This window comes from Halichoeres trimaculatus, unplaced genomic scaffold (genome assembly GCF_033239565.1).
Source record: "Halichoeres trimaculatus isolate MK-OKI-2021-1 unplaced genomic scaffold, fHalTri1.1 fHalTri1_scaffold_7, whole genome shotgun sequence".
Taxonomy (NCBI): Eukaryota; Metazoa; Chordata; class Actinopteri; order Labriformes; family Labridae; genus Halichoeres; species Halichoeres trimaculatus.
Window position 1 is genome coordinate 19,934,835 of NW_027437185.1, and position 14,580 is coordinate 19,949,414.

Genomic DNA, 14,580 nt, shown 5'->3' on the forward strand with positions numbered 1-14,580 from the left:
ATAAGTGCAATAAAGATGCCCAGAATATTCTGATCTCCACTTCAAATAGAGCCAAAGGTGAGTCCGTGTCATTGATCTTGTGCTGGAGTATTCTGTTCGGTTCTCTGAGTACTTAGAGACATTTATGCACAAGATGTTAATTTAGTTAACTGTGGTAAATAAAAAAAACGAGCTAGTTTTGTTACTACTGGATCCATGACGAAAATCGGCCTTGATAGTTTGAAAAATGAAATCAAAAGTGATGGAAACGGTAAATAAGTAATAAAAATGAATAAATAAATGAATAATAACGATAACAAAAGAAAGAAAGAAAGTAAACTGGTCTCTTTGAGAAGTTGTTCGTTGAAGTCGTTTGCGTGTACCACGTGACATGCATAGTAGCCTACCTGTTGAGAAGCACCTGCCAGCCTGAGTCGTTATGCCTTAACCTTGTACAACCAGGAAATAATCCTCTCACTTTTCTGTTTCTCAAAAAATTATTTGTCCTGTGTTTTTTCTGTGTTGAGTCCTCTACGGAGCTCTTTTGAACAAAGTTCCAGAAACACGACACAAGTCGATCACCAGAGCTATGATGACTCGATCATGTATTTAAACACTTCTTGCACCTTGACCTAACGCACCGGTTTAGCTCAATGGTTACTTCTTCCAATGCATTTCTATCCAACGGACCGCGGACTGCAGGGTTCGACCATGGGCGCTGTCCGGTGTTTTGACCCTTTTAATTCTTCCTTTATTTAATCTTAGGGGTTAAGGCGGTTTGCATCATAAGTACATGAAAAAGGGTTTCAACAAAATCAAGTAATGTCTGTGAAGAGGAAACTTTATGTTCGTGTCAGTTTATTGTAGCTTCAGTGTTTATCCTGATATTCTAACTCTTTACAGAGATCTATTTTTCTGCGCGCAGGATGTCATTAGAGAGGGAATCTAAACTTAATCATTGCAAACACTTCTCCACTATTATTATGACGATTTATCCTCCTGACAAAAAAAGGTCTCACTCTGGTTCTTGCCAAGACACGTCAGAGAAAATGAGACATATCAGTTTGTCTCCAGTAGGAGTCACTAACGATTCATATTTGACTGAGATTTATGTTATGCTATGTTACCTTAAATGCAAGAAGTGAGTCAGTGTCTGGTGAAGTTCCAATATTTTTCGCTGTTGTCAGCACGTTATTAGCTCTTCATTGTATACGTGTGTCCTGGACTGAAGGTGGATAAGCTCTGAATAACCTTTCAACACTAATGCAGGTCTTCTAACAAATAACTGGTGTAAGGAAAAGTGATGAAACTACGACAGCACTGAACCCAAACCCAGTACTCACTTTTTCTCAGGTTGACGGCCAGTTTGGATATTTGAAGATTCCACCACGGACAGTAGTTCAATTGTAGCCGCTTATGTAGGTTATTTCAGTCAGGGACGGAATCGTTTGAGGCCTGACGAGACAGAAAAGGGAAATCAGTTTCCTTTTGACAAACAAAGCAGAAAAACAACTACAAAAATGAAACAAAAACGAAACAAACAACAAAACATAAATAAATAAATAAATAAATAAATGATCCTTGATTTGTACAATGTACACATCCTCAAGAATGGGTCATAGTTAATACCACACCCGAGACCACCAAAGACGCATCTATGCATTGAATCCAGTCCCCCTAAATGAGTTTCAAACCACAAAGAGATATACGTAATCCCAGATATAGAATCTGATATTTCCAGGACAACACTCGGACCTCTGTCCACAGCTGCTGTTATGCGGATCAAAATCCTGCAGATGGCGCTCCAAGATCACAGATCACGGACGGTTAAGAAGCCTCCTACAGATGACACAAGGTTCAAAGATACAAGAAATCTTATGATCCTGATCGGTAAATGTGTGTTTCGTCAAATTTACTCAGTGTGATTTGGGGTATATGCCGTGTAGGGAGTCCTCAGTGAATATTTACTTATCCAATTTACATCAATGATAAATCCTAACAATAGTGTGGACTAACTGTCACGTCTGGTAAACACATTAGCCTTATGATCACATTTTGTCTAAAGTTGTTCAACAAAGTTTGGAACAATACAACCTTCTACTGATGTCATGTGTTATAAAGTAGACCTATTGTTTCTGAAAAAACATTGATGATTTGAAAATGGGTGGTTTAAGTGTAAAATCTTTATTAATGTGGTTTAACGACATAACCGCTTTCGTTTTAGTATAAAGCATTATCCAATCCGCCATGTAGCATAAGTGCAAGAAAGATGCCCAGAATATTCTGATCTCCACTTCAAATAGAGTCAAAGGTGAGTCCGTGTCATTGATCTTGTGCTGGAGTATTCTGTTCGGTTCTCTGAGTACTTAGAGACATCTATGCGCAAGCTGTGATTAAAGTTAACTGTGGTAAATAAAGAAACGAGTCAGGTTTGTTACTACTGGATCCATGACGAAAATCGGACTTCATAGTTTGAAAAATGAAATCAAAAGTGATGGAATGTGTAAATAAAATATAAAAATAAAATAAAATAAAATAAAACAAATAAATAAAAAACAAATTTTAAAAAAAAGAAAGTAAACGGGTCTCTTTAAAAAGTCTTTTGTTGAGGTCGTTTGCGTGTACCACGTGACATGCATAGTAGCCTGCCTTGTTGAGAAGCACTTGCCAGCCTGAGATGTTACGCCATAATCCTGCACAACCAGGACATAATCCTCTCACTTTTCTGTTTCTTAAAAAAATAAACTTGTCCTGTGTTTATTCTATGTTGAGTCCCCTACGGAGCTCTTTTGAACTTAGTGCCAGAAACACACGACACAAGTCGATCACCGGAGCTGTGATGACTTGATCATGTATTTAAACACTTTTTACACCTGGTCGTAACGCGCCGGTTTAGCTCAATGGTTACTTCTTACGTTCCAGTTTCTATCCAACGGACCGCGGACTGCAGGGTTCGACCATGGGCGCTGTCCGGTGTTTTGACCCTTTTAATTCAGCCTTTATTAAGTCTTTAGGGGTTAAGGCGGTTTCCATAAAAAGTACAGTAAAATCGACAAAATCAAGTTATGTCTGTTAAGAGGAAACTTTATATCCGTGTCAGTTTATTGCAGCTATGTGTTTATCCTGACATTCTAACTCTTTACAGAGATCTATTTTTCCGCGCGCAGGATGTCATTAGAGAGGGGGACTCTAAACTGTGAATAATAACAAACAAACTTCCACTGTTATTATCACGATTTATCCTCCTGACAAAAAGGTCTCACTCTGGTTCTTGCCAGGACACGTCAGAGAAAATGAGACATATCAGTTTGTCTCCAGTAGGAGTCACTAACGATGCATATTTGACTGAGATTAATGTTATACTATGTTACCTTTAATGAAAGACGTAAGTCTGTGTCTGGTGAAGTTCCAATATTTTTCGCTGTAATCAACATGCTAAGCTCTTCACTGTATTGGCTACGCGTGTCTTGGACTGAAGGTGGATAAGCTCTGAATAACCTTTCAACACTAAGACAAGTTCTCCCACAAATAACTGGTGTAAGCAAAAGTGATAAAACTAAGACAGCACTGAACCCTAAACGAGTTTCAAACTACAAAGAGATATACTTAATCCCAGATATAGAATCTGATATTTCGAGGGCAACACTCGGACCTCTGTCCACAGCTGCTGTTATGCGGATCAAAATCCTGCAGATGGCGCTCCAAGATCACAGATCACAGACTGTTGAGTACTTCGGATGATACAAGGTGCAAAGATACAAGAAATCTTAAGATCCTGATCGGTAAATTTGTGTTTCGTTACATTTACTAAGTTTGACTTGAGGTATATGCCATGAGGGGAGTCCTCCAGTGAATATTCACTCATCCTATTCACATCAATGATAAATCCAAACAATAGTTTGGACTAATTGTCACATCTAGTAAACACTTTAACCTCATGTTCACTTTTTGTCTAAAGTTTTTCAACAAAGTTTTGAACAATACAACCATCTACTGATATCATGAGTTATCATAGAGCATTGTTTCTAAAATATCAGACTGGATTAGTCTGTCTATTAGTTATTTCATATTTATTGGTGTGGCTTTTATTTTTTAGTGTTGACAATGTTATGTCTTTTGGGGACCACATGAAATGACTTGATAGTATACATGTCTATAAAGATTTAAGCTCAAAGGGCCCTTTCTTCGGCAAATTAAATGTGTTTCCCAATAACAGGAAAATAAAAAAAACACCACTTTTGCTTGATAGTTCTTTTTGTTTAGAGGTCCCTCTGTTAATAAGTATCCCGCTGCTAAGAGATGACCCTCTGGTAACAATAGGCCCATTCACACATACACTTTCGAGCTAAATCCGGTAGATGGCGTCATGCGATCATAAATGAAATCAAGATACTCGGTTTATTGTGCACATAATGTGTCGAATTTAACACATCCATCAGCTGCTTAAAAATAAGTTGATAAAACATGTGTTTCTTTGTATCTGAGAATAAAAGGTTACATTCACTACAGCCCTTCGATTAACCAGCCTTGACCCATCATCCCTCCTCCTCCTCCTCCTGTGACCCTAGCTGCAGTGTGAGGAGTAACAGGTCACGGTCAGGTGGATGCTGAGCGGCTGTTCAGAGAAAGTAATGGCTGTCTTCCTGTCGGACAATGGGCTGAGCGAGGCGATAGGGGCGGATGAGACCGGCTTAATGCTCCGTGTAATGCATGTTAATGTAACAGGCACCGAGGGACCGCCGGCCGGAGTGCTTTGGGATTATTTATCACAAAACATTTGTATTCTTCCGTCGGAGAACGCTTGATCCCGGATAGCTGCACACTAATCCTTCACTCCGTTAATTAAAAAGAAGGGGAAACCAATGGAACTGGTGGTGGTGATTTTTTTTTCTTTTCCAGAAATGTAATCATTTCTGGAGAAGCTTAACCATCTGCTTGAGGTTAAGTCTGCAAGCAGATTGTGTTTCCTGCTTATTTAAACCTGAGGATTTTCGTTTTTTTCCTGAAAAGGGGAGGGTGATGCATTTCTGGGGCGGCTTGATGGAGAGATAGGTCTGGGACAATGTGTGTACCCAGGGGAAGTAAAAGTGATACTTCTTACGTAACTACTTTCCACTGTGCGTATTTTAATCATTTCGTATGCGTTTTAATTCAGAGAGAAGTCATGACCTTTGTTATACAGCCAGCACAAATATCAGACTGGACACAAATATTATACAGGACCTTAATCCTTCTCCCTTCAGTCCTCAAATTATTATTGTCAGTTGGCTTAAAAGGAAAATCAAAAGTGTCCTGTGGGAAAACTTGTTGTTTTGAAGTTTTCTTTAAAGAGAAATGATCAAAACATCATTAGACATCATCGTCGCTCGTTTGCCCAATCAGTCTCACAGAGGAGCACTAATCAACACAAAAATTCAACAGAAGATGAAGTTATTAGATTTTAGGGGCAGTCTGACAGAAAATGTTTCGTCTCATGTAAGAGGAAAATGTTCCCTCCAGGAAGCAGAAATTTGTCTTTCTTGTTCTTTCTCCCTCATCTCCCTCTCGACTTTTTTCTTCTTCTTTTTGAGCCGCTAACAAGCCCAGTACTGCCCGGGGGCCGGGGCTGTGTCGTCACTCCCAAGAAGAGACTTTCAGATTTCTAGCCACCGTTGTACATTAGGATGCCACTCGTGTCCGTGTGGAGACGAACCCGAATTCACAAAGGCATCCTTCAGTTTCTCTCTCTTTCTCTTGCGTTCCCTCTCTCTCTGTGGCTCAGTGGTTGTCTAACTGACCAGGATTAAGAGGAAAAAGATTAGATGTGAACAAACATGTGCCGCACTCTAAAGAGGCCTGAGTTGTCCTCTTTGTCCTTTAAAAACTAAAGAGCTCAGTGTCAGTGCTTTCATCCTCTGGAGTGTGATTCCAGTCCTCGAAAACATCCCTGCTCGTCTGCCCTTTTTCATTTGGAATCTGTAAACACCTATGGGATCTATGGTCTAATCCCAATGATAATACCTGATTAGAGACAAGTATGATAAAGGCTTTATGACATTGCTTTTATGTTGATTGTGTTGATACATGTTCCTGCCAACTTAAGTGAATTAAAGTCGTGTAATGCGCTTTTGATTGTGTATATGACCCGCCCCTGACTGTCATTGTAATAATTTTAAGCTCTTAAATGCTGCTCGTACTCATTTAAATGTTGATTAAAATTGAAGGATCATCCTGACCCATCTAATATTCCTTTAGTAACACCCACTTTAGTGTGTGATGATTAATGAATGGGACGGTTTTTGCAATGTGGGCATTCATCTTCAAAGGACTCTCATTAAAAAGCATTTTAGGACCCCAGGAGTCTACTGGCACTGTCCACTAGCCCACTTGAGCCATAGAAACGAGTGCTAAGGCCTGTGTTTATGTTTACTCTACTGCAACGTTGAACAGGGGGACACCGGCTGAATGGTGTGATACTCTTCAAGGCCACATTAGGGTTCTAATAAGTCAAAGTGAAATTATGTCAGCAAACAAGCCTCCAAGGGCCTGTGGGTCACCGTGACAAATCCTTGTCCAGCGTCATCTGTTAAATGCAGCAAAGAAAACGACACCCACAATACTACCTCCTCCCTAATCCAAATCTGGCTCTGACGTCTGGTGTCAAACTTACGCCTTCTCGTCTCTTTAATGGGTCAGATGAACAGGCACAGGGACGTGAAAGGGTTAAACGTCTACAGTAATTAGAGGCGCACTTCGCGTCGGCGTCCTCCAATACGCAGCGAGACTAGCGTCTCCCCCTTCTGCCGCTCTCTCTCTCTCTTCCTTTCTCTCTCTCGCTCTCTCTCTCTCATACAAACACACATACACACACGCCTCCCCACCAGCTCCTCCAAGTGTCTAATACACTGGAAAATCAAAGCGCGAGCCTCCCCCGTTCAGTCACCACCAGTGTTGCGCGCGGAGCACACAGAGGGACAGAGATGTTTTCCTTCCCCAACCCCACAGATTAACTATCAAGGAAAGTTATTCAACTACATAGATGGTGCAGACTTAAAGTTTATTTTTTTATTATTATCATTTTGAATAGACTGTGTATTTTATACACTTTTTAAGGGTTCGGCTGTGCGGGAGAGATGTCTGGGTGAAGTGATTTTACGCACGCAAGTGAAATGGATCACAGACTCTCCAGAGGCAGTTGGGTGCCGGTGACTGGGCTGGTCATATGTCTGCTTCTGTGTGCGTGCGTAGTGGACCTGGTTCTTGCACAGATTCGTTATTCTATTCCTGAAGAACTGGAGCATGGAGCTTTTGTGGGCAACATCGCCGAAGACCTGGGCTTGGACGTGGCCAAGCTGTCAGCGCGTCGCTTTCGAATAGTCTCCGGCGCAAAGAAGCAGTATTTAGAGGTGAACTTGGAGAATGGCATCCTCTTCGTCAATGAAAAGATTGACAGAGAGGAGCTGTGTGAACGAAGCCCGAGCTGCTTTTTACACTTACAAGTGGTTATTGAAAACCCCTTAGAGTTGTACAGAGTTGAAGTGGAGATTTTAGATGTTAATGATAACTCTCCCAGTTTTCCCTGGACTGAGTTTAATCTTGACATCACAGAGTCAGCTGCGCCCGGATCCCGCTTCCCGTTAGAGAGCGCACAGGACCAGGACGTCGGCACTAACTCTCTTCGCTCCTACCAGCTAAGCGCAAACGAGCACTTCGTATTGAATATCCAGACGCGCAATGATGGAAGCAAGTTTGCAGAGCTCGTGTTGGACACCCCACTGGACCGGGAGCAGCAGAAAAAGCACGAAATGGTACTCACTGCCTTTGACGGGGGGTCACCGGAACGCTCCGGGACAGCACTGATAACCATCACGGTGCTGGACGCCAACGATAACGTTCCCGTGTTTGACCGCTCAGTTTACAGGGCGAGTCTGGTGGAGAACGCACCGAGAGGGACGCAGGTGCTGAAGCTGAACGCCACAGACTTGGATGAGGGCTCTAACGGTGAGGTGACTTATGCGTTCAGTGGGCACGCACCCCTCAAAGTGCGGGAACTGTTTAATGTGGACCCGTACACGGGCGAAATTAGAGTGAAAGGCGTTGTGGACTATGAGAAAGCCAGTGTTTATGAACTGTATGTGCAGGCTAAAGACAGGGGACCCTCAGCTGTGGCAGTACATAGCAAAGTGCTTGTCGACATCCTGGATGTGAATGACAACGCGCCCGAGGTCATCCTCACGTCAGTGTCCACACCTGTGCAGGAGGACGCGCCACCTGGCACGGTGATAGCTGTTATCAGTGTCATGGACCGGGACTCTGGAGAGAACGGAAACGTGGACTGCCAAATCCCCAGCAACGTCCCTTTTCAGCTCCACTCATCTTTTAAAAACTATTACACTCTGGTGACGAGCGAGTTCCTGGACAGGGAAGCGGTGTCCGAGTACAACATCACTCTCACAGCACGAGACCTGGGCTCTCCTTCACTCTCTACCAGGAAAACCATCCTCGTGCAAGTGTCTGACATTAATGACAACCCCCCACGGTTCTCTCAACCTTCATACACTGTTTATGTGACAGAGAATAATGCCCCCGGCGCTTCCATTTGCTCTGTGACTGCTTTCGACCCCGATTCTAACCAGAACGCCTATCTGTCTTATTCTATTCTCGAGGGTCAGATTCAGGGCATGCCCGTGTCCACTTATGTCTCAATCAACTCTGATAATGGCAACATCTACGCACTGCGCTCCTTTGATTATGAACAACTTAGAAACTTTCAGATTCTGGTTCAGGCGCAAGATGCTGGTTTCCCTCCTCTCGCCAGTAATGTCACAGTTAACGTCTTTGTCTTGGACCAGAACGATAACGCACCTATTATTGTGTCCCCGCTGCCCAAAAACGGAACCGTGGCAGCAGAGGTGGTCCCCCGCTCAGTGGACGCTGGGTATCTGGTTACCAAAATAACTGCGTTGGACGCGGACGCGGGGCAGAACTCCCGGCTTTCCTATCAGGTGTTACAGGCTACGGACCCTGGGCTGTTCAGCGTTGCGCTGTACACGGGAGAAATCAGGACAATTCGCCGGTTGGTGGAAAAAGACGCAACAAGGCAAAGACTGGTTATATTAGTCAAGGACAACGGGCAGCCGCCGCTCTCCGCCACCGTCTCCATTGTCCTTACAGTGGTAGACAGCGTGCCCGAGTCGCTGTCAGATTTCGGAGATCTCACACTCAGCCCACAGCCCCCCTCCAACCTCGCCCTCTACTTGATCGTGTCACTGAGCACAATATCTTTAATATTCCTGGTGGCAATTATCGTGCTGGCTGCGGTGAAGTGCTATAAGGACAGAGAGACCATCAGCGGGTACAACCTCCCCCCGTTCGCCTGCTGCTGTTGCGGGGGGTTTCAGCCCGATCCGCCCCCGGAGGTGTTCAAAAAATCCAACCTCAACCTTCAGATTTCCTCCGCGGCAAAAGTGCCAACAAACTGTATGGAGGTGAATGGAAACAGTAGCCTCTCTCAGTCTTATTGTTATAAAGTGTGCCTGACTCCTGAATCTGCCAAAAGTGACTTTATGTTTCTGAAGCCGTGCAGCCCGAGCAGCACACCGAGGAACAACGAGGCGAAGAGCGCAGAAAACTCGTGGAACGCGCAGAGCCGGAGCGCGTCTGTGAACAACGGAGCAACCACCCCCAGCGAGGTACGCTGAAATCAGAACGAGACAAAGAGGGAGTGCTGATTAATCTGTTTCGATCAGTGCCAAAATCCAGATAAGCTTTCTTTCTGATAAGCATCTAGACCCTGACATTCTCCCATGAAGGTCAAATCAGACATCACGCCAGTCTCATTTAAAGTCAACTTGAGCAAAAGACAAAGCTCGTAGTCTCCACAGAGCATGTGTCGTGTCCTGTTTTTATAATCGTGACAATAATTTATCCTCATAATGCCACCTAAAGTTGTTTGGCACGCGGGAAATGAAGTGAGACGATGTGAGATTAAATTTTTAGTTGGCATGTTAGTGAAACTGTTAATCTCTGTCTAGCAGGGAGCATATGCTGTGCGCATAGCGTGCCCGATCATCTGTAAAGACTGAAGTGAGATATCAATTACTGCGTGAGAGAGGAGGAGAGGAAGCGGGGATCAAGTTGACTTCTCTATCAGTATGAGTGTTAACATCCAGAGGTGTCATCACGACACATTTCACAGAAAAAAAAACTAATGGGACGCTATTTCTTTATATTCTAGGACTTTTATTCTAGTAGTTTTGACCTACATCATCCAGTGTCATCATTATACACTTGAGGGCGCACACGCACGCGCATACACGCACACACATGCATCCACCTGAGTTATAAAAACAAGATCATGATGGACAAGGTGAAAGCCCGTCTGAATTCATCTGCCCTGATGTCAGACAATTTCTGTTCGACCGCTGAGATTCAAGACGCGCTTTCTTCTTCTCAAACTAACAATACAGGACAGATAACCTCACTAACTATGCCTCAAGGGCATACGCGCGGCCGGACCATTATACTACACACAATGTAGCGTACTCGCAAGAGAGGCTGCCCATTATTGATGAAAAATGGCAAATAGACGGTTTTGGGGAGACAGGGGAGAGGACAACGAGAGGATAGGGGGCAAGGGGAAGGGAGGGGGGAGCAAGGACATGGCTGGAATGAGACGTGGTCCGCCTGTAGATCGGCTCAAACGCTGTCCTCTGAATGTGAGGAGAGAGAGGGGTGGCTTCATATTTGTTGAGCAAGGGAGTGGGGAGAGGAGGGGTGAAATCGAGGGAGAGAAGGAGGAAGGAGACAAGGAGAAAGGGAGTTTACGGCATGTCTACACAAGTGTTTTCTATTTCTAATAGACTGGGCACCAGACCGGAAATCAGTGCATGCTGCTCATTTATTTTCATGGAAACGTTGAGGGACAAAGACCTCTGATACCAGACTCGACCTGGCACACTGACAAATGTCACCTCGGTCACTGGCACACACACACCTCTGGCCACAAGAGGCATTTCGAGGTCACGGTGATTGTTCCGCCTGCAGCAATGCTCCTTCTGGAGACTGTGTCCTTCCTTCCTGCTTGTCGTTAATTGGCGTCCCTCTGCGTAAAGACCTCGCGAGGTCGTCAGTGGCACATGCAATCTAAAAGGCAAATGACTGAGAAACTATTACAGCGTTACACGAGGCCAGCCAATAGCAGGCCTGCTAATGAACTGAAGGTGAAAAGAAGGATTAAACACACGATCAGGCGTGTAAGACACGCAGGACAGGTGCGTGCACGTGAACGCGTGTGAATGCACGTTTTAGTCCCTTGGGTTGTGCACATACAGCTGCAAGGACCGTAAACTTTTCAAGGCTCTCTGTGAGACTTTTAATTAAAAACCTTGCTCGAGGAGCGTTAGGCAAATATTAATGTAAAATGATGCATAAAATCCACAAAACAATGACGTGTGTAATTTCTTAATTTCCTCCCTGGCACGGTTTCCTTTGAAGATTAAAATCATGTTTCGTTTCATCCCGGTGGGGTTCTAATTGGTTTTGTGCGCACTTGGCAAGGGGTGTATTTTGAATACCGATTCCAATAATACGCTTACGTCGCATTCTCCTTGTTTACAATTTCAAGTGAATTAATAGAGCTTGGAATCCATACCATGAAGTAAATACCACGCGGTAGCTCTCCATCATCCCTCCCTCTGTGCTACAAGGGGTATGAACTAAACTCAGAGACAGGAGAGCTGAAGCTGAGGGCAAGAGCACCTCTGCTCATAAAAAATGAAGTTCATCAAAACAGCCACAAGGTGGCAGTCACGATCCATGTGAAAGGACTCATGTCTCCATTTCAGGACGAATACAAAGATAGACTGCTCCTCATGTCAATTATATCTCACCTCTACTGATTCAAGAGGACAGAATGAGAAGACGTGATTCTCTGTAACTTTTTTGAAAGGCATTTCTCTAAACAGATCTCGACAGTGACTTTAAACTGCCATCTGTCTCCAAGAGTTTTTAAAATCATCTTTCGGGAGCCAAAATTAAATTCTGTCATGTTGTTTTTTTCCTGTAGCTGAAGCAGCCAAACACAGACTGGACCCTCACAAAGAACCAGAACTCCTCCATTAAAAGGTATGAACCTGACCTTTGCTATCTTACACTCAATGCAATATCTCATTTGTTTGAAGATGAATAAATCTGTAAAAAAAAAAAAAAAAAAAAAAAAAAAAAGATGTTCCAGGAGTAGTATGTGCTGTAATTTGACTTTTTTTCTGTAGTTATAACTCTATCAACATGGATGGCACCCTCATGCGCAAGGCCATGCATGCAGACCCAGAAAACTATGTTACCTCCATGGCACCTGGGCAGTACTGGACCTGGGGAACACACATGAGAGGCATGAAAGGTGAGAGGGACTTACACCCAAAATACACACAACCTAACCATTTTCCATGATCACACAAACACAATTTTTGCACAATATCTTTTGTGTTTTATTTAGACATTCTGTTTCCTTTATCCGGAAGTGTTTTGTAAAAGTAGTTTGACCTCATCTTAATGAACACAGAGTATTCAGGGTTACTTTCTGTTAATAAGTGGTCTTCTCTCCTCCACTTTACCCCCATCTATGTCACACTACAGACTATAAGATGTCCCCGTCAACTAGTGGTGTCCCCCCTCGTCCCTGGACTCCTCGCTGCACACCTCCTCCCCAGCAGCAGCAGCCATCCATCCCCTCCCACCCTCACCCACACCCACCACCAGACTATCACCACAACATGTACATCCCTGGGACCCCATCAGGCTTTTGCACCCTGAGGCCTACAGCACAGCGAAGTGAGCTGGATGTCCACAACTCATTTTCCACTTTTGGCAAGAAGCGTCGCCTTCAGATGTCCCCCCAGGGGGAGGCTGCGATGATAAATAATGATCTTTACAATGATTGATGCGTCAAAGACTGCCTGAATGGATGATTAATAAGATGGAAAGCCTCACCTCAACGCTGAGGAGGAGACCATTTGGTATATATAATGGACATTTAATTAAGGTGGACTGAAAAACAGAGGATGTGCAATTTATTGAAAGAGAGGGATAATGAATGAACAATTCATTTAGGCTAAAACGCTGATGGAAAATTAAGTCTTATGTCTATTTATGTGACATGCCACTTGATAAAGGCCAATATATGTGTCTGCCTATAATTACTGTTGTTGTTATTATCCTTATTATGATCATTGTTATTATTTAGACAATCAAACTGGTGCAGCAATTACATCCCACATGTTTTGAAAAAGCATTTGTGGACAAATTCTTTGCACATCCTTATGAATTTATATTTTAAAGTGTTTTTCTTTTCTACGTCTGTTTGCTGACAGAGCTTGTGTGAATATGGCAAATAGTGCGATAATGTATATGCAAGCTGCAACATGATGCAGGTAACTGTAAAGGCCAGGGGTTTTCCCTACACATGTACTGTATACATTTATGAGAATAAACTATTTTTTTCATATGTTTCTTTTCTTGACTCTCAAGCATGCATGTGCAGCCTGCCTGTGGTGATTCATTAGCTTCCAGGCCGATATCCAAACCCTCTTACACATGCACTCACTTGAATACATTCAGCTGATCTACATGCACAGAAGCATTCACATGTGAGTTTCTTGGATTTGTGTTTAATAAGCTTGGGTCAATTATTTTGGGGTGAAAAAGTTCCACAGCCACTCTTACAAGGGTGGAAAGCTTTTCGCCTTGGTAAGCTGTTTTCCATGGTGAGGAATAAACACAGTAAAATGCTAACATATGCTAATTGGAGTGCTTGCATTTCCATTTGCCCGCAGAGAATAGTGGGGTTCATTAACTGAACAAACAGAACCTCCACTCTCGAAATATCACTTTAATTAAGACCACGAACACGAATACAAGCGTCAGGGGAAAGAGGGGGGCTCAGCTCCAAATGCCACACCTGGATGTGAGCTCAGGGCCTTATGACTTCTCTCTCTGTGCCCTTTTACATCTTACTTCTCAGGGAATTAGTTTCTACCATCAACAGATGAGAGATGGCCACGGGCCAGAAATGAACAGGGTAATTAGGTCGTGGTATGGCTCGGATTGAAAATAATTCCATTAATAAGGAAACGGTGTCCGTAGAGAGCAAGGAGGGTAGCAGGATCACCTTCTCTGCTGTAAGGGGATCCATAGGGACGGCTGGAGGAGCAGCCAGATTTAGGTCACTGAGACTTACTTTCAGATGTTAGTGAGGAAGGGAGCTGTATTCTTTAAGTAGAGGAGTAGGATCAGACTCTGAAACAAGAACATATTTTAAGGTATAACTTAAAAAAAAAGTAGTTCAATAATAATAATAATAATAAAAATATTGTTTGGTGAAATCAATGCCATACATATGTTTTAAGACCAGAAATTCAAATATGTCTGTTTATTTCTGGCCTCATGGATGGTGAAACTATAACAGTCAAAGTGTTGATGACGAGAAAAACTATCAAATGTGGCAAACTGCAACATGGTCCTGTGTAAAGAGCATCTTGTGTCACTTCACTTTTACTTGTCATGGTGGGCATTTGCAAGGGGAGCTGTCCATGTCACACAGTGCTGAAATTGTTTGGGTTGGTT

General features: G+C 43.3%; 2 protein-coding genes across 7 annotated transcripts in view; one reads left to right on the forward strand and one right to left on the reverse strand.

The window, feature by feature from the left end:
- The window catches only part of LOC141793334 (fibroblast growth factor 18-like), a 296,332-nt gene that overhangs the window by 43,114 nt on the left and 238,638 nt on the right, over nucleotides 1–14,580 (reverse strand). For all 6 annotated transcript variants that reach the window (XM_074673954.1, XM_074673951.1, XM_074673950.1 and 3 more), the window contains one exon: nucleotides 1,323–1,434. The gene's annotated coding sequence lies outside the window, so the exon portion shown is untranslated. The remainder of the gene's footprint in view (nucleotides 1–1,322; nucleotides 1,435–14,580) is intronic.
- Nucleotides 6,847–13,460, forward strand: LOC141793039 (protocadherin-10). Its single transcript, XM_074673358.1, has 4 exons — nucleotides 6,847–9,650; nucleotides 12,026–12,084; nucleotides 12,231–12,358; nucleotides 12,595–13,460. Exons 1-4 carry the CDS (start codon nucleotides 7,128–7,130, stop codon nucleotides 12,897–12,899), a joined length of 3,015 nt encoding a protein of 1,004 aa, XP_074529459.1. The 5' UTR covers nucleotides 6,847–7,127; the 3' UTR covers nucleotides 12,900–13,460.

Excerpts from the sequence above, each read along its gene's own strand:
- LOC141793039 (XM_074673358.1), top strand. The coding sequence starts at position 7,128 with ATGGATCACAGACTCTCCAGAGGCAGTTGGGTGCCGGTGACTGGGCTG. Across the intron at positions 9,651-12,025 it reads GAGCAACCACCCCCAGCGAG|CTGAAGCAGCCAAACACAGA; the intron begins GTACGCTGAAAT and ends TTTTTCCTGTAG. Across the intron at positions 12,085-12,230 it reads CAGAACTCCTCCATTAAAAG|TTATAACTCTATCAACATGG; the intron begins GTATGAACCTGA and ends TTTTTTCTGTAG.